At 54.9% G+C, this 18,473-nt stretch overlaps 5 protein-coding genes across 5 annotated transcripts; 3 read left to right on the forward strand and 2 right to left on the reverse strand.

Annotated features, from left to right (window-relative positions):
* VOLCADRAFT_90829 (uncharacterized protein) lies at nt 1–5,983 on the forward strand (the record flags this gene model as incomplete). The annotated part of the gene is made up of 11 exons (XM_002950274.1): nt 1–159; nt 1,046–1,420; nt 1,685–1,844; nt 2,192–2,459; nt 2,623–2,848; nt 3,274–3,588; nt 3,960–4,454; nt 4,702–4,835; nt 5,194–5,413; nt 5,489–5,719; nt 5,924–5,983. The coding sequence occupies 11 exons, from the start codon at nt 1–3 to the stop codon at nt 5,981–5,983; spliced, it is 2,643 nt and encodes an 880-aa protein (XP_002950320.1).
* A 1,849-nt stretch (nt 5,984–7,832) lies between these two features.
* On the forward strand, nt 7,833–9,875 carry VOLCADRAFT_74622 (uncharacterized protein). The gene is made up of 4 exons (XM_002950275.1): nt 7,833–8,011; nt 8,516–8,643; nt 8,944–9,086; nt 9,364–9,875. Exons 1-4 carry the CDS (start codon nt 7,983–7,985, stop codon nt 9,487–9,489), a joined length of 426 nt encoding a protein of 141 aa, XP_002950321.1. The 5' UTR covers nt 7,833–7,982; the 3' UTR covers nt 9,490–9,875.
* Nucleotides 9,876–10,700: 825 nt separating this feature from the next.
* Nucleotides 10,701–11,834, reverse strand: VOLCADRAFT_104704 (uncharacterized protein; the record flags this gene model as incomplete). Its single annotated transcript, XM_002950399.1, has 4 exons — nt 11,530–11,834; nt 11,302–11,449; nt 11,169–11,227; nt 10,701–10,961 (listed from the first exon to the last, which is right to left on the reverse strand). Coding segments are annotated over exons 1-4 (642 nt in total), but the record flags the coding sequence as incomplete, so codon positions are not given.
* Nucleotides 11,835–12,679: 845 nt separating this feature from the next.
* Nucleotides 12,680–15,446, reverse strand: VOLCADRAFT_117564 (uncharacterized protein; the record flags this gene model as incomplete). Its single annotated transcript, XM_002950400.1, has 7 exons — nt 12,680–12,846; nt 13,274–13,489; nt 13,583–13,796; nt 14,297–14,641; nt 14,690–14,871; nt 15,137–15,179; nt 15,381–15,446. The coding sequence occupies 7 exons, from the start codon at nt 15,444–15,446 to the stop codon at nt 12,680–12,682; spliced, it is 1,233 nt and encodes a 410-aa protein (XP_002950446.1).
* A 316-nt stretch (nt 15,447–15,762) lies between these two features.
* bet1 (Qc-SNARE, Bet1/mBET1 family) lies at nt 15,763–18,462 on the forward strand. The gene is made up of 6 exons (XM_002950276.1): nt 15,763–16,021; nt 16,151–16,172; nt 16,271–16,354; nt 16,670–16,726; nt 17,149–17,208; nt 17,976–18,462. Exons 1-6 carry the CDS (start codon nt 16,008–16,010, stop codon nt 18,066–18,068), a joined length of 330 nt encoding a protein of 109 aa, XP_002950322.1. The 5' UTR covers nt 15,763–16,007; the 3' UTR covers nt 18,069–18,462.
* The last annotated feature ends 11 nt before the right edge of the window (nt 18,463–18,473 follow it).

The following is an 18,473-nucleotide window of genomic DNA, read 5'->3' on the forward strand; positions in this document are numbered from 1 at the left end:
ATGAACGTGTTTTCAGAGCTTCGGCGTGCGTCTACAGCTAGGACACGAGCTCTCGGTGGCCTTGTGAATGCCAAGTCAACAATTGCTCCTGGCAAGAGGCTTGCGACCTGTAAGCTCGCTCGTCCGAAGACGAAGTGTTCAAGACAAAACGTTTTCCAGGTGTGCAACGGCAAAATTGTACGAAGTCGCGATCTTTAGCATTATTCCTGCATATCGGATGGGAACAGCGAAACACACGACGTCCTACATCCTTGCGAAGTCATACTTGTCACTGCTGCGGTTTCGCTTAGGGACGCGGCCCTTGGAAGTTAGCCGACCTGGCGGTCGGTCGCGCCAAGAGCGCTGGTGTAGCGTCTGTGGCGACAGATTATGCATTAGATAATGAGTTTTACGCGTTGCTAGAGTTTCCCGCCTATCTGGATGAAGGCACGCATGCTGATAGCTGAATAGGAAGCCTGAGGTCGCTTACTCTTACTGCTTTCTCTCGGAGATGGAGGTCAGATCCCCTTTTCTCGTTTTCCTTTTTTGTTTCTTCCTTCCTTTTTACTGCGCTAGAGCTCCTGGTCTGTGAGCCTCCTGGCTCGTCTGGGCCTTACGAGCTCTCGCGAGCTTGTAACATAGCATAACATAGCCCGTAGGATCGGCATGTGTTCTGAAATTCTTAAGCTAAACTTATGATGTAGGGCACCAAAGCTCGCGTCGCGGCCCTCCTGTCCTCGCCATGGTTTTCTTTTAACTGGCGAACTGCATGACATAGCGTCCATTAGTTCTACAATGTGGATGTGGGCCTTGGATAGCCCTCGCTTCCTTGCTGTGATTAGTCCACGTTTGTCACAGACGGCAGTTTGCTTGCGCTCCCGATGGCAGCAGATTCGCAACTCAAGCCGGAACTCTGAGACCAAGGTACTGATGATGAATCGTACATGTAATTTAATCACATCGTTGTAGATAATGATCGGATGCTTGCGCATCTAGCCAGTTAACCCTTACTTGGGCTGCTCGGAAGGGAAACGACGCATGGCCACCATGGCGCTATCTATCGTAGGTGCTTGTGGATGGTTCAAGTGCGACAATTCCAGTGCCAGGTGCACGGCGGCGCCAGCGGAACGCCCGGCACGGCGCTCGTCTCATGCCACGGCCGGGAGTACCTTTCCCAGCAACCTCGGTGGGAAGCACCAGTCCTGCGACCAGCGTCAGCGGCTCCGAACAGGACCTTACTGTAGACCTCGACTACGCACCATCGCTGGGTCCGCTCCGTGAGGTCCTCTGCGTGTTAGCGCCCGTCCTGCTGGTCGCGCTGCTCTATGTCGCCACGGGACACCTGCACTATGGATTATGGCCAGCAAACTTAGCGAGCATAGTTCTCGCAGCGGCGCTGGCATCCCTTGCGCGCTCGGTATGGCTGGAAAAAGCTTACAAGGTATGCATTCTGGCCCTAAGGTATGCAGCTAAGCCGTCAACCGCATGGATGCGCTTGCAAGCGGTGGTTAATGCTTTGCTTTCCTCCGCCGCCGCCTGCAAGTCGTAAATGGTCGTTGGATTAGCGGCACAGGATGCTGCCGCTCTCTGACTTTGTGCCAATCTTCAGTCTGCCGCAAATGGTTTCCAAAAGAGAGCCACTTCGACGCTATACCGCAAAACCTTGGTGCGCCGGTTCATCACCCTCCATCCGCATCCCTGCCAGGCGCGAGAGCGTGCGTTTGCGGCGCTCGGTGACCCAGATTCGCGCTTCCGGCCCTTTACTAGCGCCGCGGCGGGAGGGGCAAGAGGAGGCGTCCAGCAACTGGTAGTGCACGTCAAGGTCAAGGTCGGGGACCTGAACTCTCCAACAATCGGCAACGATGGTAGGTTTTGACCTTCAGCCGTTCAACCAAGATTCAAATACTTTGGGGCGTTCTGAGTGCGACCCGCGGGTCGTGATACAGGAATGGGGGCTGCAATTTCTATCACAGATGCGCCGGTGATCCTTTCCAGGCCACTGATTTTCGATTCATCCACTCACTGCGCTGGTTTCCTGCATCTTCATGCGCGGCGTTGGCTTCCTTGGGGATCGTCGCCTTTGGAAGGTCCTGAGACGGGTCGAAACTGTGACAAGTTGCCATCCCTCAGACCGAGGGGAAAAAGCAAGGGCTATATACCCGGGTTGATGACATTGTAGACGGGTTGGACGGGTCACCATTTGTGCTTGCAGGGGCTGAGAGCGACGGTGCACCCGCCGACGACGGCAGCATGGGTGATGATGCACATGGCGGTGGTACTCGTGCTGGCGGAGCTGGAGCCCCGGAGGACAGCCTTGATGCCCCTGCTTCGCAAGGAGGGAACGCAGTTACAGCCGTGCACTGCTACCATGGTTTCGGCGCCAACCTGGGGTCGTACAAGCGGGTGCAGGAGGAGATGGCGGCAGCGCTGCGCGGTGTGGTAACGGCCCACGACATGCCGGGCTTTGGGCTTACGCAGAGGTAGGGCTACAGGTGGCGTACCGGTGGCAAGACCGTGTGCCACGTGAAACAAGGCTGCTTTTGTCCTGCAAAGCAGCTGAAGGGAACGTCGTTTCCATCACGAACTCATAGCCCCAGTGTTATGAAACCTCATTCGCAAAGGAAACCTCTTTATGCATTGCAGGCCCTCGGACATTTCTTCCTACTTTTTGACGTTCAATGGCCGCTTGGGCCGGTTCGTGATGGACTACGAGTTGCAGCAGCTGGGGCTGATCCCTCCGGGGGAAGCTGTGCAGGGGCAGCGTCAGTTCAACAGCACGGCGGCTTACGGCGACATCTGTCGCCGTACCGGTGGCCCGGTAGCAGCCTTCGCAAGACGCGACCCGAAGCATCAGCTGCAGCTAGAGAAGGTAAGCAAGGCTGTAGCGGCGGTAGCGGGAGGACGCGGGTGCTATGATATCGTGGGGGTGTTGGGGCTTCCAAATGGGTATTATGCTCGTCGTCCGCTGTAGTATCCTGGGTATCACGGGATCTGTCATCCGCCGATCGGTTCTTTTCTGCAAAAGACGTGATACAACGTCCGCGCATCTTTCTCACAACTTTTTTTCCGATTAACTGCTCCCCAATTGGCGCTGTCGCCCCATTATCATATCAAAACGCTTCCACAGCATGGAATGGAATTGTAGAGTTGAAGAAGAAGGGGCGCGCAGCTCTTCCAAGGCCTAAGGCACTGCTCTGATGTCGCGGCTACGTTTGTGCTTTTGCGGTGGTGGCTGCACTGACGCCGTGCTTGCCCCATGACGCGTTTTCTCGCCTCCCCCACCACGCGTGATAGGCCCCGGGCGAAACCTCGGCCTCCCCAAAGCTGCCACGTTTCGGAACGGGCACCAGCGTGCCGTCCGCATCGGTGGCGGCCCCCGGGGCTGTTGGACCAGACGGCGATCCCCTCACTGGAGAGGTGTTGATGAAGGTGGCATCCGCAGAGGCCGCTTCGCCGGACAGCTCTGGTGAAAGGGTGGTGGCGCAGCAGCACCGATGCGAGGACCGTGGAGAGGGGCAGACGAAGCAGGCCGCACGCGTCGCACAGACTCGCGCCATCAAGCGCATCCTTATCGGTCACTCACTCGGCGGCGCCTGCGCTTCCCTGGAGGTGAGTGAGACATCTTCTCAGTACTCCCATTTTGTCCGCAAATTTGTGTGATTGGAAGGTTTCGTACCGTGTGGAGGTGTACGACAAGGTGTACGGCATGACAAGGAAGGGGCTTGGAGGATGTGGAACATGTATGTGCATTCCGGAACCCACGCATGCTCTGCTGCTGGTCCCCGGTGCCGTACATCCATAGGTTTGGCTGTTCACTTTTCCGGCATCTCAAAAGTCTCTCTTTAACGGTTGTAAACCGCAAGTATAAAGCATGGAGGACCATACGTTTTCTCTCTTCACTCCCCACGTCGCGCGGGGCTGCTACCTGCACCCTCTCTCAACAACATTGCTCCGCTATGTGATTTTGCCGTCCTGGATAGGCCGTGGCCAACCCGGACGACCTGGCCGGGCTGGTGCTGGTGGCTCCCGCGGTCATCGCTCTGCCTGGGCCCGAGTACCAGGCAGTCACACTATCACCCGACCGGCCCAGCGGTGAAAGCCTTGGTACGGCAGAGGCAGCGGCGGCAGAGCAGCTCCGAACCGCCCACGCCCGCGCAGCAGCGCACTTGGGCTCTGAGCCGATTGGCACCCACGTGACCGACCCTCCGGAGGTACGGCGGTTGTACCCCGTGGGCCCGATGCCCGGTGGGCCTGGGAGCGGTTTTGTTACGAGTGGCAACAGTGCTGGCGCTGGCGATTGCAAGACGAGCCGCGGCGAGCGGGGCGGCGTGCGTGCGGGGACTCTCCTGCGCGCCGCGCGGATGCTGTTGGTGGCCCTGGCGTCGCTGGCGCTGATGACGGTGCTGCGGCTGCTGGCGCCAGTCATCACACTGCTGCTGCGGTCGCTGGTGCGGCGGCGGACCTTTTGGGTCAAGGTGAGCGTCAATGATTACAGCCACTGCACGCATATAATGATGTACGTGATGGCTATGTCGTGCGGGGCGCGGTTGCCGCCTTGCGTTGCGGTGTGCGCTAACTAAGGGCCCGTGTGCCCGTGTACCTTTGGTCATATATACGCATTGGCGTTGTGTACATTTCCGCGCTCGCAAGGCGTTGTCGATCCATCTTAGCTCCGAAGGCCTTTCGGCTGTCCTCCTCATCCGCTCCCGCATCGCGCTCCAGGGTCTGCAGCAGGCGTACTACAACCCAGGGGCCGTGACGCAGGACATCGTGGATTCGTACCGCTTGCCGCAACTGGTCAGCGGCTGGGAGAGCGGAATGGTCAACTTCCTGTTGGCTAGGCTCACCAGACCCAAGTGAGCAGAGCACTGGGAGCCAGGGGAAGCTGGGTAGGAATGGCCGAGAGCGGGTTGAGCTAGCCAAGAGCGGAATTGGACTCCGGCCTAGTAGCCCGCGAGGTGCTGAGATTGGATTTTTGTGGTATTGACCCCTGTGAACCCGGGCACCTGGCGCTCCTTCGCGCCTGCTGCATTGGGATTCACATCAACTCTCCTGCATCCGTCCTTGTTCCCGTATGTCTGTCCGCCCGCTTCTTTGGACTGGCTGATACATTCATAACCCTAATAAGCGGCCCCTCATCATTTCCGCTGTCCTGGGTGCGTCCATTCGTCCGTCCGGGCGCATCCTTTTTCCCCAACCCCCCCACACATACAGTGGCAGCTTGCAAACGCTGTTACGCCAGGCCTCGAAAATATTGGAGCCTGCGTCGACCTCTGCAGCGCTGGCAGCCACTGCCGCAGCCGCCAGCGCCCTCGCCAAGCGATCGGCGGCGACAGCACGAGAGCTCTCCCGGTCATCCTCCTCCGCCTCCGCAGCTGCCTCTGCCTCCACCTTCTCCTCCTCCTCTGCCGCGTCCTCTTTTTCCACTTCCCCGGTAAGCAAGGGCATTGCAGACGCCGCGGCCGGTTCTGAAAGCCGCCGTGAGGGCGTCGCCGCTGCCGCCAACCAGCGGGACGATGATGGCAGTACCGTTGTGGGCAACGACAAAGTGGATGAGGTCGAAGGCGATGGCGACCTCGCGACGCGGTTGGCGGCGCTGGTGGCAAGCAGGGGCCTGCCCGTGCTCATCATTCATGGGCTCTACGACAGGCTGGTGCCCGCATCAAACAGCCAGCGTTTGGCCCGCATGCTGCCCGGCTGTGAGCTGGTGCTGCTGGACCGATGCGGCCACATGCCGCAGGTACGCTGTCGTCCGTTCCTCTGTACGGCAGGATATTTCTTTCTAGTCTCTAGGACAAAATAACCCGAGCTGTGTAAACTATCATCCGCTCTCCTGACTCAACCATTTCATTCGCAATGTGCGTCCACTCTCTGCGCTAGTCGCGAGACATTTGGTTGTTCAGTTCTTGTCCCTCCGCCCTGGCCCGTTTTGGTCGAACTGCAGGAAGAGCTGCCGCAACTATTCGTGAATTTGGTAGCGGAGTTTGCTGCGCGTTTGCCTTGATGGAAAGTCAACTCTCGGTTCGAAGCCGCCCTTCCGGACAGTAAAGGGACCCTAGGGGAGCTTTGTTTTGTTAAGGGACATTGCCAAGAGAGATGACGTACAGTGAGCGTGGTACGCAGTAGTACGATGGCCATAGGTTTACAGTGTTCCTTGTAGAGGCACGGCCTTGTGTTGTAAACACGTGCATGGCAAGGCTGCGTTTTCGGTTGATCGCTTTGCAAGGACGTTTCGTATATCCGTTTTCCACCGGTACAGAGAAAATGATAGAGATTTAGGACATTAGGAGGAGCACTGGAGGGAGGACGTCATGGCAATTTGTGCCATTGTGACGGCACAGCGATAGTGACGTAGGACACGGCGGTTATGGCGGTCTCATCGGGCTTCGGGATCCAGCAGTTATTTCATGCGTCGCCAAAATAGTCCTCAATGTATCGCTGGCACGCCTCTTGGCAGCCTGCGCATCATTTTGCATTCAAAGGGTGGGTGGAGCGTTTTATGGAGGCGCTGGAGGCGCGTTATACGGTTTATTTATTCCCTTACGCATTGAATTGGCTGTGTTTTGGCGTCGGTTCTTCGGTTCACGCGTGAATTCATGTGGTATGTTTTTACCAAGCATTGTCTTGACCCTCAGTTTCGTTAATTTTCAATTTTTTTGGTGGCGAAGCAAGGGTCCCTGTCCAGCATTTCGTACGCATTCAGTCATGCTGTGAGTTAGGTGCCCAAAGCCCCTTTGGCCATCCCACATTAGTGCCGAGAATATAGTTTTCGTTGATTATCATGGGTTTTTGACGGTTTTTTACATGCCTGATACGAAAGATGCCCAGATGAGGTCGTCTGCTGAGGTTGTTACGTTTTTAAATTCTGCTGAGCCTCCATGGCCGTGGCATATGCAATTAATATCATACAATAGCTCTTGTACCCAAATGCAGTATTATGTAACATTACGTCTGCGCCCACGTCCACTTGCATTAAGCTCTCGCTCGTTGGTTCGCGCTTGCCACCAGAGAACATCCATTGTCCTGACGTTGGCTTTAAGCTTATGGCTTTGCACGGCAGACTGTTTTGCAGGATACAACAGTGCCGGTCTGTAACATCGGCGGTCCTAGTTCAAATAACACCCGATCAACTCAACAAAACGGCTGAAAGGTCAAAACATGACCCGCGACCGAACCTTGATGTCTTGGCAATGAGCATAACATGCATTGCGCATTTGCGCTGAGGTCATAAGTTATACGGATCGAACGGCCCAACGGCCAACAACTTCACCAGCAACAGGAGGGCGACGTTATGGCCAGGCTTTCAACTTCCACCCACTCTATCGCAATAAATACAAGTATGACTTAGTCAATGAGATCTCTATCATATCGTGCGCTTAAGCATGCTGCCTAGCTCTCCGAGAGCGAGGCAGGAGTCGGCAGCCGAGTCGGCCGCTTGCTCTTACGACTGAGCACTGTCACATCAGGTCAGGTTGCAGCATTGATTTGTGAATCCTTATATTTTTTTATGAGTACATGCCAAACGCCCTGGTGTTTGCCGTTGAACATCAAGTAAGACGATGCACATGAAGATGCTCAATTTTTGACCCATATGATCCTCTGTATGCGAAATGGTCTGTAACGCCGTATTTACTTAGGAGCTGGATGGACATGCATAATACCGTTGTGGGCCTTGTACCGACTTCACCGCATGCTCTGTAAGCTCTTAAACAATCTAGTATGCCGTCTACAGTACATGATATCTTACTATTTCTTTCCATAGGCAATTAAAATTCTTGTGCTAAAGCGCTTCTGTAGTGCTACCAAATTAAATGGCCTTGTCTGCACGTAGCTTTCAATCTGGGCAGGTTTGCAGTCGCAAAGCGGCTCCAAGCAGATGTGTGGCTACTCGGCCGGTGCGGTCCGTGCGAGTCGCTCAGGCGGACGCCGCCCCAGCCACTGAGGCTCCCAAGGCTCTTCCTGTGGAAAAGAGTGGGCCGAACTTCAAGCCATTGCGCGACGTTATGCAGATCATGCAGATTCTGCCTCACAGGTACCTGGGAAGGGCACGATATGGGTTGACGCGCATGCGTAGGCGTTATAACGCCAGAACAGAGTCAACGGAGGCCAACACACCGCCTGTTACGGGCTGTCGTGGATATTCAATTTCAGTGAAGCTATTCGTGTCGAGATGTTAATGATCTTGGCTGAAGTGCTGAAACGGTCCTGGCGCTTGTGTAATCCTTCACCTACATCTGAGGGTGGCGTACCAAGGCGTAATAGAACCGTGGCCCCTCCGTTCATAAGCTAGACATCTGAGTCGTGGCCATTTTCTCGATTGCTGAAGACCGATAGTCGTCCGTGCTATTCGCCGCCGCTTACTCTATAGTTGTCGCCACTAAGGAGCGACATCGACAAGATGCTTGCGGCTATCCTTCAAGCCACAACCAACGTTGGGTTGTCTTTGCTGCAACCCTTGCCCATTCCCCTCCTCCCGCCTCGGCTCTGACCCTGTCCCTGATGGTGTGTTGTCCTGTTTCTCGGCCGCACCGTTCAGGTATCCCTTCCTGCTGGTAGATCGCGTTGTGGAGTGGGAGAAGGAAAAGTACGCGGTGGGCTACAAGTGCATCACCATCAACGACAACTTCTTCCCAGGTCATTTCCCCGAGCGCGCCATCATGCCAGGTGCGAAGGCCAGTTATTCCCCCTATGCGGTTCAACCATGAACCACCCACAAACCAACCGTCAAATTGGCGTGTGTTGATAGCAGCCTCCGCCGAACTGGGCCGTATTGCGCTGTAGGGCTACCAAGTTATGGGTTCGGGCTCCGTTTTCCCCATCCTCACTGTCCCCTCGCTGTCCCATTCCCTTTCCAATGTTACTTCGCCCCCTTTTTCCCCGCGTCGTACGGGGTACTTACATAATGAGGGCGCTATGGCCTCTACTTTTCCGTCACGATTTACCTGTCCTTGCTGCCCTGCACAGGCGTTCTGCAGGTTGAGGCCATGGCCCAATTGGCTGGTATCGTGATGTTGGATCCGGAGGACACGGAGGCCAAGGGGCTGTTCTTCTTTGCCGGCATTGAGAACTGCCGCTTCCGCAAGCCGGTGGTGCCAGGAGATGTGCTGGTGCGTGGGATCGGCTGAAACAAATGCAGGAGTTGGTTTGAGCACCATTCGGCGGGCTGGAAAACTCTGATATTGGATACACGAGAAACATATACGCTTTTTGGTTCAGGCATCTGACTCTTGCCCCACACCAGCATCGTCACAGCTATCAGCGTTGTTATTGGCTTTGCCGCGGCCTGCACATCTTGCAGGCCGATCCAGTCAGCTCACCCTCTGCTTGAGTTTTCGTGCCTACCTTCTGGTCTACATGGTTCTTCCTTCTTTCCCCCTTGTGTAGATGATGCGTGCGGAGGTGACCAAGTATAACAAGCGGTTCGGCATGGTGAAGGTTGCGGCCACTGGGCATGTGGGCGAGGACCTGGTGGTGGAGGCGGAGCTGACTTTAGCCATGGGCAAGAAGTGACGGGGAGAGTGAGGGCCGGGATGACTGGAAGTTGCAGACAGGAGTGCGCACGCGGCGATGGGAGCTGTGGGAAGACGGACTTGTGGGATGTGATGGGCGGGCCGAAGAAAGGGAGATTTAGTTAAGCTGGTTGCGAACATAGGTAGACAAGATCGTGTCGAACAGGGACCGAGAAGAATCTTACAGGCTACGCCGAACCGAGCTGACATCACTGTGTATTTGGGTACTACCCACAGGCTTCTGATGTGCGAGCAAGGTTTGTGCAATTTACTGTGACATCACACTGATATATGCGAGAGGGCAAGAACGAATCGCAGGCTTAAGTTTGCTCCGTTTTCGTACTTGGGTGAGGAACCGATGGAGACAATGATGTATTCTTTTCGGTTATTTCTCCAATATATTATACGCAGCGAATGATTGGTAACATAATCTACAACGTTCATTTGTTCAGCGAGTGCAGTTGCCGCATTTCAATCTCGCATGTATACTGTTACATTATCGGACTACGAAGGATATAAAAAACAGTTCCCATGGCTAAGCAACGCTCGATTATCGTGATACGCGATTAAAACGCGTGGGTATCCTATCAAACGAGCGAACGAGAAAGACAAACCAAATAGTGAGGGGGCAATGGCATATTCCAAAATCAAAATAGTAATATGACAGCCTGCCGCATTTTCCAGCATGGATGCATAAACGCCTGCAGTAACATTCAGCGACCAAACATTCCTGCGCACATTACGACCTGCTCCTTAAATATTCGCAGTATTCACCTGCAAGCTTCATTATACCTGTGACAAGCTCATGCAGTGAAGACGCCGTATGTCACTCGAAATTTCCCCTAAAACCTTAGCTCGGTTTTGTACATGTGACCTGCTAGCTGGTCTGATGTCCACTGGCCGGCGCGAGCCAAGCACAACTCAAATAAACAGAACGGACTATTTCGGTTGACCGGCGCGCGCAGCTGTAAAACCGTGCATAGCTGACGCCGCACCAGGAATTCAGAGTTCCATTAGAGCTCCATACTAAGCAAAGGAGGGCTGTACCAGACAGCTTAACTTATCATGGCTGATTGCTGAATTAACTGCCGGACTGCCGGGACTGGAGACGCTAGGCAGGAGATACACATTTGCGGACAGCACTTCCGGAGCCGCGTGGCTAATGCTGATCCTGCTCAAGTGAAATCATTGGGATCTTGATTCTTCAACGTGCGCACCAGCAGAGACACTTCCGGTGCTACCCGAACTCCGCAAAAAATCGAAATCCCGTGGAACGCTCGTGTCGGAAGAGCTGGGTGAGCTTGACTTAGCGCCCTGAGACCAGTGATCCGCAGTCGCGGTGCTCGCAATAGGACTGTGCACTTGCGCATCGGCAGAGAGACCAGCTGAGGCGTCCGACGCACCGCGCCCATGCGACCTTTGGGCTTGTAACCCCTGCCTCTGCAATTCTACCTTGACCATGCTAACGGCGGCCTGCGGTTGTAAGGCACTAGTAATTATAACTTGCACCAAGCTATCCTTTTGATCCTGGAAAGTGCTACAACAAGATACTCAGCGGCACGCGCAAGCCTGGTGAACTTGGCTTTGCATAGTCTTGCTAACCGGAAAACATGAAACCCTGGGAAGCGGCTAGCGCGCATAGCGCCATACCCATGAGCTGCTATCATTCCTATACCTCACCTTCTGATCCTTCAGGACATCCGGCGAGGCTTGAAGAGCACCTCCGGAGAAGGCTTCCCCTGGATATGGACAGGTGGTTTTAGGAAGCTAGAGCAGGAGGTCTCATGAGCTACGCTCGAGAACGCAGGCGTACCAGTTTCCTCAACAGCACCCGCTTGCTTGAGATTGTGGGTAGGGCGGATGTAATCTGCCAACTTGCTCTTGACGTGCTGGTACTTCTTCGATCCCGGAAGGCTGCGGTTCTCCTTGTCCTGTAGTACTTGAGCTGATATGGTTGCAAGCTTCGCGCATTACAAGACGCAATGGTTGAATGCAAAGATGTAAGAGATTTCCGTTCGGGACTCGGCTTTCCAGTACTTACCCGAGTGGACTTGTTCCAATTCTTACTATGGATATTGGTGGCTGGAATGGAACCTTGGCATCTCCCGGTGGTTGCAAGGGACAGCTCTCCATCTCCAAGGCTTTGATTTGTGCGACCATCTCCGGCAGGGACGCGAGACGATGAAATAACCAAGCTTTGGTATCCTGTCTTCATTGTCAATAGGTGAATTCAAGTAACGCAGGCACTGGGCGCAGGGGGACTGTAGTAAGGACACTTCAAGGGGTAAGGTTCGTCTGTAAGCAGCAGGAGAATAAGCGCAATAAACCTCAAATATGCAACTAAAACGATAGCTTGGATGTTAGGCGGCTTGTTGGCCGACCTCCCATTTTATACTTTGTAATGGGGAATCCAGCAGATGTACGGTTTCCTCCGAGCCCCAATAGCATTATTCAAAGGAAAAGCTTGTTACTGAAACAATGGATTTGAAATTTGAGATATTCTTTTGCCACAATTATGGTGGATGTGTTCCCTTCGTCCTTGGCGGCATGTGCTGCAAGTGAAAGTGCCCCGTCAAGACCAAACCGATATAAGCAACCAAGGTCACGCCAAGGTTACGGCCTCTGTACCATGTTTCATACACTGCTAGTTGCCATAGGACGTGCCGGATGTTGTCGGGCAAGGAAGGATCATACTTAACTTCCAGGGTGCTACGTTTGCACCTTGCAAGGTGCTTCCATCGGTCTACCGATATCACCTGAGGCAGTCTGAGGCTGCCAAGGACGTGGTGCAGTGGCCTTAGGATTCTGCCGTGTCCACGACATGACCCAAGTCGCCTACATCGCACGACCTTTGTTACAACTCGTGAAAGCCTGAAACCTACGCGTTTACCAAGTCATCTATGAAAACCAGAGGCTTTGCACTTCCTGGAATCTGAGGGAATTGTCGGTGCATCCCGGAACCAAAACTGTACAGGTCAGGTGCCACTTGACTTCGGGGTAAAATGACGCACGTCGATAGACCAGAAGTATTATAAAGTACGATTCACTGAAATCAATAGCCGGTATCCAACCCCAACATCACCATAAATGCAAAACCGGCTCAGGCAGTACTGCAATACACAAACACGTAGGCAGCTGATACTAGTCAGTTGCTACCCGCCTCACTTTTCCACAGAAGCTAAGGTGGGGGCTTAGGCAGAGTAAGGGTTTGACGACAACGCCTGTAATCGCTTGACCGCCTGCTGGTGTAAGGGCTGCCTGGTCAGAAGTGCATTTAAGCAGGTACGTGCCGCAGTGGTGTTGCCGGCCTTGGCGTACGACTCCGACAGCTCCAACAGGATCTCGTCTACGGTGGGCCCTATGGAATGCAGGTGGGGGATCAGATGGTGGTTTAGAGGGGGCAGCAATGTTGCTACTCGCGGCGGCGGACGAAGCAGTGCCGGCCAGGGCCGGCGTCGATGAATCAGACCAGCAAACCCCACCAGCACCCGTCTTAGGGTTGCCAGTGCAATGCACGGTCCGTTGTGGCCGCCGATGGCCCTACTACCCAGCCGGGTACTCCTGTGGGGTCTGAGGCTCGCTATAATACCTACTACCACTACTCCTGCGCCAGTAGCCGACCCACAAAGCGCATGCTCACACGCTCTCAAGCCACCAGTGCCACCCCTCATATTTCCCACTCTCCTGCCCGTACGCCCCCCTTGCCGCACCACACGGCAACCTTCCCCATACGTTGAAGAGAAACCCATGCGCTCGGGCCCGGCCCCTTTCCAAATCGCCCATACCAGCATTCGATGTGTGGCTCCTCGGCGCCAGCAGCAGCTCCGGAACCCTCGCCGCCCGCCGCAGAGGAGGCAGCCTCGCTGCCAGTTCATATATCCCTAGTTGTGATGCCGCCTGAGCCATCCAGTAGAGCAACACTGCATGGGGCTGCAGTAATGCAGTGCAGTAGAGAGGTACCACCAGCAGCTTGAGCGCAATGTGTATGCCCGGGCTGGATCCTGGGTGTGGGGGACAAAGGGGCAATAGGGAGGTGGTGGCGGGGGAACAGCAACGCAAGCAGCACGAGCAAGTGCAGGGCCCGGCAAACTCACCTCCTGCGGATCTGTCCGCGGCGCTCACGTACAATAGCACGAGCGCCAGCGGGAGGATGGCTCCTGCCGTACCGTACGGAGTTGAGAGCGTCTGTAGATACACGGGTGGGGCCGTCAGGTCCTGGAAGTACAACAGTCCCTCTCCCGTGAAACCGGGCCACAAGCTGTCTGACATGCGGCGGAGGGCCAGTGACAGGGACACCACAAGAGAGACCTGCAGAGTGGGACGGGGGAAGCCTGGCAGCTCAGGAAGCGCCATTTTTTTCCCGCCCGTGCCACGTGTGTTTGGTGTGGAGAAATGCGTGATAAGTGTCGATTACCGATCTTAACGCAAATCCTGACCCAAATCCTGACCCAAATCCTGACCCAAATCCTGAACCAGATCCTGACCCATACTCTATTCCCTAACGATGTACGAGCTGTAGCAGGCGGCGACGGCATCAAGTTATGCCGTTGGTGCGCGCGGATGTGCTCATGCGTGGGAACGTGCATAGAGACGCCTCAGGAATTAACTCGCCACAAAGGATGACAACAACCGCAATAACAGCAGCAAAAGCAAATATAGTAGCGAAGCAACAGCAACAACAATAGTACAGTGCTGTACATAATCGTACGAACTCCTCCACGCGGTTTCCAAACAAATGGCTTACCGTGAAAGGGACACACCAAAACATCATCGATCAAACGCAGCAATCTGCACGACGGCACACGCACCTGTACGGCTGTGTTACCCAAGTACCAGCCGAAGGAAGGCACCCCATGCAGATGCCGCAAGTGGTTGAACACCCGGCGCACCACATCCATCCGGCCTAACTCAGCCCCAGCAGTGCTGCTGCCGCCACCGTTACCGCCACCGCTAGCATTGCTGCTCTTGGTCCCACTGCTGCCGCTGCTGCTGGGCCCCAGCTGCGTTTGCACCCCCACCTGCTGTTCCCCGGGCGCCCCTACCCCTGCTCCTCCTGCTTTCCCCGCTAGCTGCCGCTCCCCTTCCCGTTGTTCCTCTTCCTGCGCCTGTCGCCGCTGCGCCTGGCACTGCTGCTCGGCCGCTGCAGCCACCGCCTCGGCAACCGCGCGAGATAACTCAAACGCCTGGTGCAGCAGGGCCACATTGGCAGAGGCCGCGTATGCACGCAGGCTCAGCGGCATCAGGGCGCCGCGGAGCAATAGTGTAGTGGTGGGGATGGCGGCCCACCAAGGCAAGCCTGTGGCCGTGTGAGCACCCTCCCACCATTGCACTCCCAGCTGGGTGGGGCTGAGGATCAGGGCTAAAGGATCCTCCAACGGGGAGGCTGCGGAGATGCAAGGGGAGGGGGAGAGCGTAGAGAGGCCCAGGCCCTCCGGTGCTGCTGCTGCTGCTGCTATTGATGATGATGAGGTTGAAGCTAGGTGGTCGTGTGCGGCTGTGAGCGGCAGGTTGGAACGGACACACTCGGAGGTTAAGGTGCTGGAAGGCGCTGCCATGGAGGCGGCAGTGTCATTGTGGATGGCGCTGTGGTTGGAAGGAAGGGTGAGGGGTAAGCCTGGGTCCGATGCGCGCGTGCTATTGTGGCGGACATGGCTTGTTGCGGATCCTTGGAGGCCCGTGATGCGGGCGGCCCTGTGAATGGGAGGGAGGTGAAGTGAGAAGGAGGCTCCGCACGGGCGAATTCATGGATTGAGTGGTACAGCTCGGATGCTGGGAGGCAGGAGTGGGGCAGGCGGAGCGCCGGAACCTGCATGTCGTACCCTTATGTACGCTTACTTGTCACACGCCATACAGCTTAGGGTTGTGTGACAGCAAGGTTTGAGCCTCCCTTACCAACTCCAGGTCCAGGGTGCAGCTTGGGTCGGAAACGAAGCCGAAAGTGTCGCGGCACAGGGGCATCGCGCAAGGTGCGCAAGCCCCCCAATTTTCCGCAAACCTGACATCTAGTGCCTACAGAACAGCTGAAATGGCGGCGTCGGCGCACGAATGCAAGATGTGACAAGTGATGGCCGGACGGGACAGAGCGGGGCGAAACATCAGCGTGCCTAAATTACTTTGGTAATCATTTACGCAAACGGTGCGTCGTGTCCTTTGGTAAACAACGATAACGCTATCTTGCCGACCGATTTCGGGACAAAGGGATGTTGTACACGTATAGCACCTTTTTGCAAGGCTATGCATACCCGATGTTACAGCATTAGCACAATACAGGACAATCGGATCAATTTACCGCAGGGCAACTTTCAAAACCGGTTGCCTGCCAACTGGTCCTTTATTTTGTGTCACTATTATAACTAACTCTCACTGTCGCCATAACATTTAAGTCATATAATTTTGTGCCTTAGACAACATAACGCACACGTCGATGTCATTTGCGGCCTGACCTAGATTCTAAAGCATCCTTGCGGGCAACAGCTGTCTGGAATCAGCTTCTAGCTTGAGAGTCTGTCCCTTGTGACAATGTTGGGCGCAAGGTCTGTCTTTTTACTGCAGCGGCGCGGGTTTCAGTTGCGCAACATCTTGGCACCTTCCGCTAACTGCACCTTTTCATGAACGTTCGTGGACATGGAACCTCTCTCCTGCAATCGTGTGGCTGACAGCAGGGACAGGAAGGGTTTCTCTAGGGTAAGTTTAGGCAACAGGCCCCTCTAGCCAGGGTGTCTGTACTCCCCGGGGTCATTTGCATTCGTTTCATGACCGAAGTCCGGCCCATTGGTATGCAGGACAAGGTGGACGTCGAATCATTGGAACAGGAAAATGATCGCGGTCTGGATCACCTCGCGGATCGTGTGGCCCTCCTAAAGAACGTAGGTGATATGCCGTACATGCTGCCTTGATCGAAGCAGTGAAAGCACAGACGATCTTACCCGGAAGAGCCTTATGCATAGCCATATGTTGCAGGACATTTGGAAAAACCCATGATGCTTGGACTAAATGGCTTAGTCCAAATCCCATGATGCTTGGACTAAGCCATTTAGTCCAAGCATCATGGGTTTTTCCAATGAACGATTAATGAACACTTTCGGATCCCGTCGCCTTACTGAACATCGCTCAACATACATACATACACACACTGCGCCTCGAGCTTTTCTACTCCCTGCTCCTTACTGCTCTTCCTGCAGGTGACGCAAGGCATCAACAAGGAAGCCAATGACCAGCACAAGCTATTAGACAACATGGTGCGATGGTCGTGATTGCGTTGTTGCTGGATGCGGGGGCTTACGTCCGAGGCTTCCTCGAGTGTAACCCCAGGCCCGGACCCAGGCCGACCTGACAGAGGCTCCCGGCCTGAAACGGACACAAATTTTATTGCCGGGCCTGTCGCTTGATGGTTGGCATGGTAATCTCATACATACATACATACATACATACATACATACATACATACATACATACATACATACACACACACACCCCAGCATCACTCGTCTCTGGTTAGTCTCCCCCCTGGAAGGTGTATTGGAGAAGTTCTTAAAACTTGTGGTCCATGACCTCAACCTCAGTGAGACGGCATCGTTGTGTCCTCTGGACGGTGCTACAGCATCGATCTTGGTGTGAGCCGCTGATTTCCTTTTCCTTTACTCCGCCCACCCTTTCGTAGGACGGCAGCTTTATGTCCGTGCGAGGGTTTATGGGCGCTGTGACGGATAAGTCCCGATTGGTAAGCGACGGGTAAGGGGCGGAACTTTAGGGGTTTTGCTTCCTTCTGGTCAAGCGATGGGAGGAAGGCTCCCGGGTCACAGCTTCTAGAGGGGCCTGAGAGGGGCCTAGTGTTTCGTGGTGAAGTCTTCGAGACCGCCATCTGCTGGGCCCATTAGCAGTCAGCCAGCACACGTGCTACGGCAGCTCTGGCCTAGCCGACTTCTCGAGGAAGCGAGGGCTCCACAGTTATGCGTATCTTTGGATGCTCCCTGTTCAGGTTTAGTGGATGCCGCTTATCCCTTCGGGAAAAACGCAGTCCGGGCATGGCATAATGATTTCCATTCACGGTTTCTGACTGTTGCATCTGGCGCCATGCAGCTCAGTCTTCTTACCGGGTCGGCTGTAATACGGCTTAGGTGCACTTAGTCCTGTTTGGGGTCCATTTTATTGTTTATTACTGTGCCGCCAGGCTGCAGCTAGCCAGGGAATGATACCGATGAGCTGCTGGCTGGGGGCAGGGATCGCTCGGTATACGCTGCGCGGGATGCGGCTCGCGGGATATCACCGTTCGTGGCGCCTCGATGCGTTTCTCCGCATACCGCACCGAGCTTTACGCTGCTGCGCCCCAACCCTAACACCATGATTGAGTAGGGCGCCTGTTGCGCAGGCAACACTATAAACCCAGACTCGATGCATGCCTCTTATCTGTGTTATCCGCAAGGAGAGCCTGTTTAATGTCCTTCAGAAAAAGTAGGCACGACGCGTCCTCACGGTGCGATGCCGCAGGTGTACAACGATAAAGCCAATAAGCGACTTATCTACGGCGTCATCAGCGTGGCGGCTGTTTTGTTTCTCGTCTGGTACTTGATGCGCAAGTGACCCGGACTTCAGGAAGGTCGCTGCGTTGTGCTGATGGGCGAACACCGGGTCCTGGGTCTCGCAGTGCTCTACTGAGAGCAGGTCACACCGTAACGGTGGCCTTGCGTGCGTGCGGTGTTGGGGTATGGAAGTGCGTTTGCCTTCCTTTATTTTGGTTAACAAGGCGGACTGATGGACATGAGCAAGACGCATGGGCTGGACTACGTGCGGCGTTTACGGTGATCCATAAGGATGATGAAGCAGGTTGTGTGTTCTGGACTACCTTTTAGATCAGACCGTGAACACATATACCATGCGAAGGTGTTTGCTGCTTTCGAGTATACGGGTTTAATATAGGGAGACGGAGGGATAGGGAGAAGGCGGTTTCATGCAAGTGTAATCAATTTCTTGCGGGAAAGCATCGAC

This window comes from Volvox carteri (assembly GCF_000143455.1).
Source record: "Volvox carteri f. nagariensis unplaced genomic scaffold VOLCAscaffold_18, whole genome shotgun sequence".
Classification (NCBI taxonomy): Eukaryota; Viridiplantae; Chlorophyta; class Chlorophyceae; order Chlamydomonadales; family Volvocaceae; genus Volvox; species Volvox carteri.

Excerpts from the sequence above, each read along its gene's own strand:
- VOLCADRAFT_74622 (XM_002950275.1), top strand. The coding sequence starts at position 7,983 with ATGCAGATCATGCAGATTCTGCCTCACAG. Across the intron at positions 8,012-8,515 it reads ATGCAGATTCTGCCTCACAG|GTATCCCTTCCTGCTGGTAG; the intron begins GTACCTGGGAAG and ends CGCACCGTTCAG. Across the intron at positions 9,087-9,363 it reads TGGTGCCAGGAGATGTGCTG|ATGATGCGTGCGGAGGTGAC; the intron begins GTGCGTGGGATC and ends CCCCTTGTGTAG.
- bet1 (XM_002950276.1), top strand. Across the intron at positions 16,355-16,669 it reads GTGTGGCCCTCCTAAAGAAC|GTGACGCAAGGCATCAACAA; the intron begins GTAGGTGATATG and ends CTCTTCCTGCAG. Across the intron at positions 16,727-17,148 it reads ACAAGCTATTAGACAACATG|GACGGCAGCTTTATGTCCGT; the intron begins GTGCGATGGTCG and ends ACCCTTTCGTAG.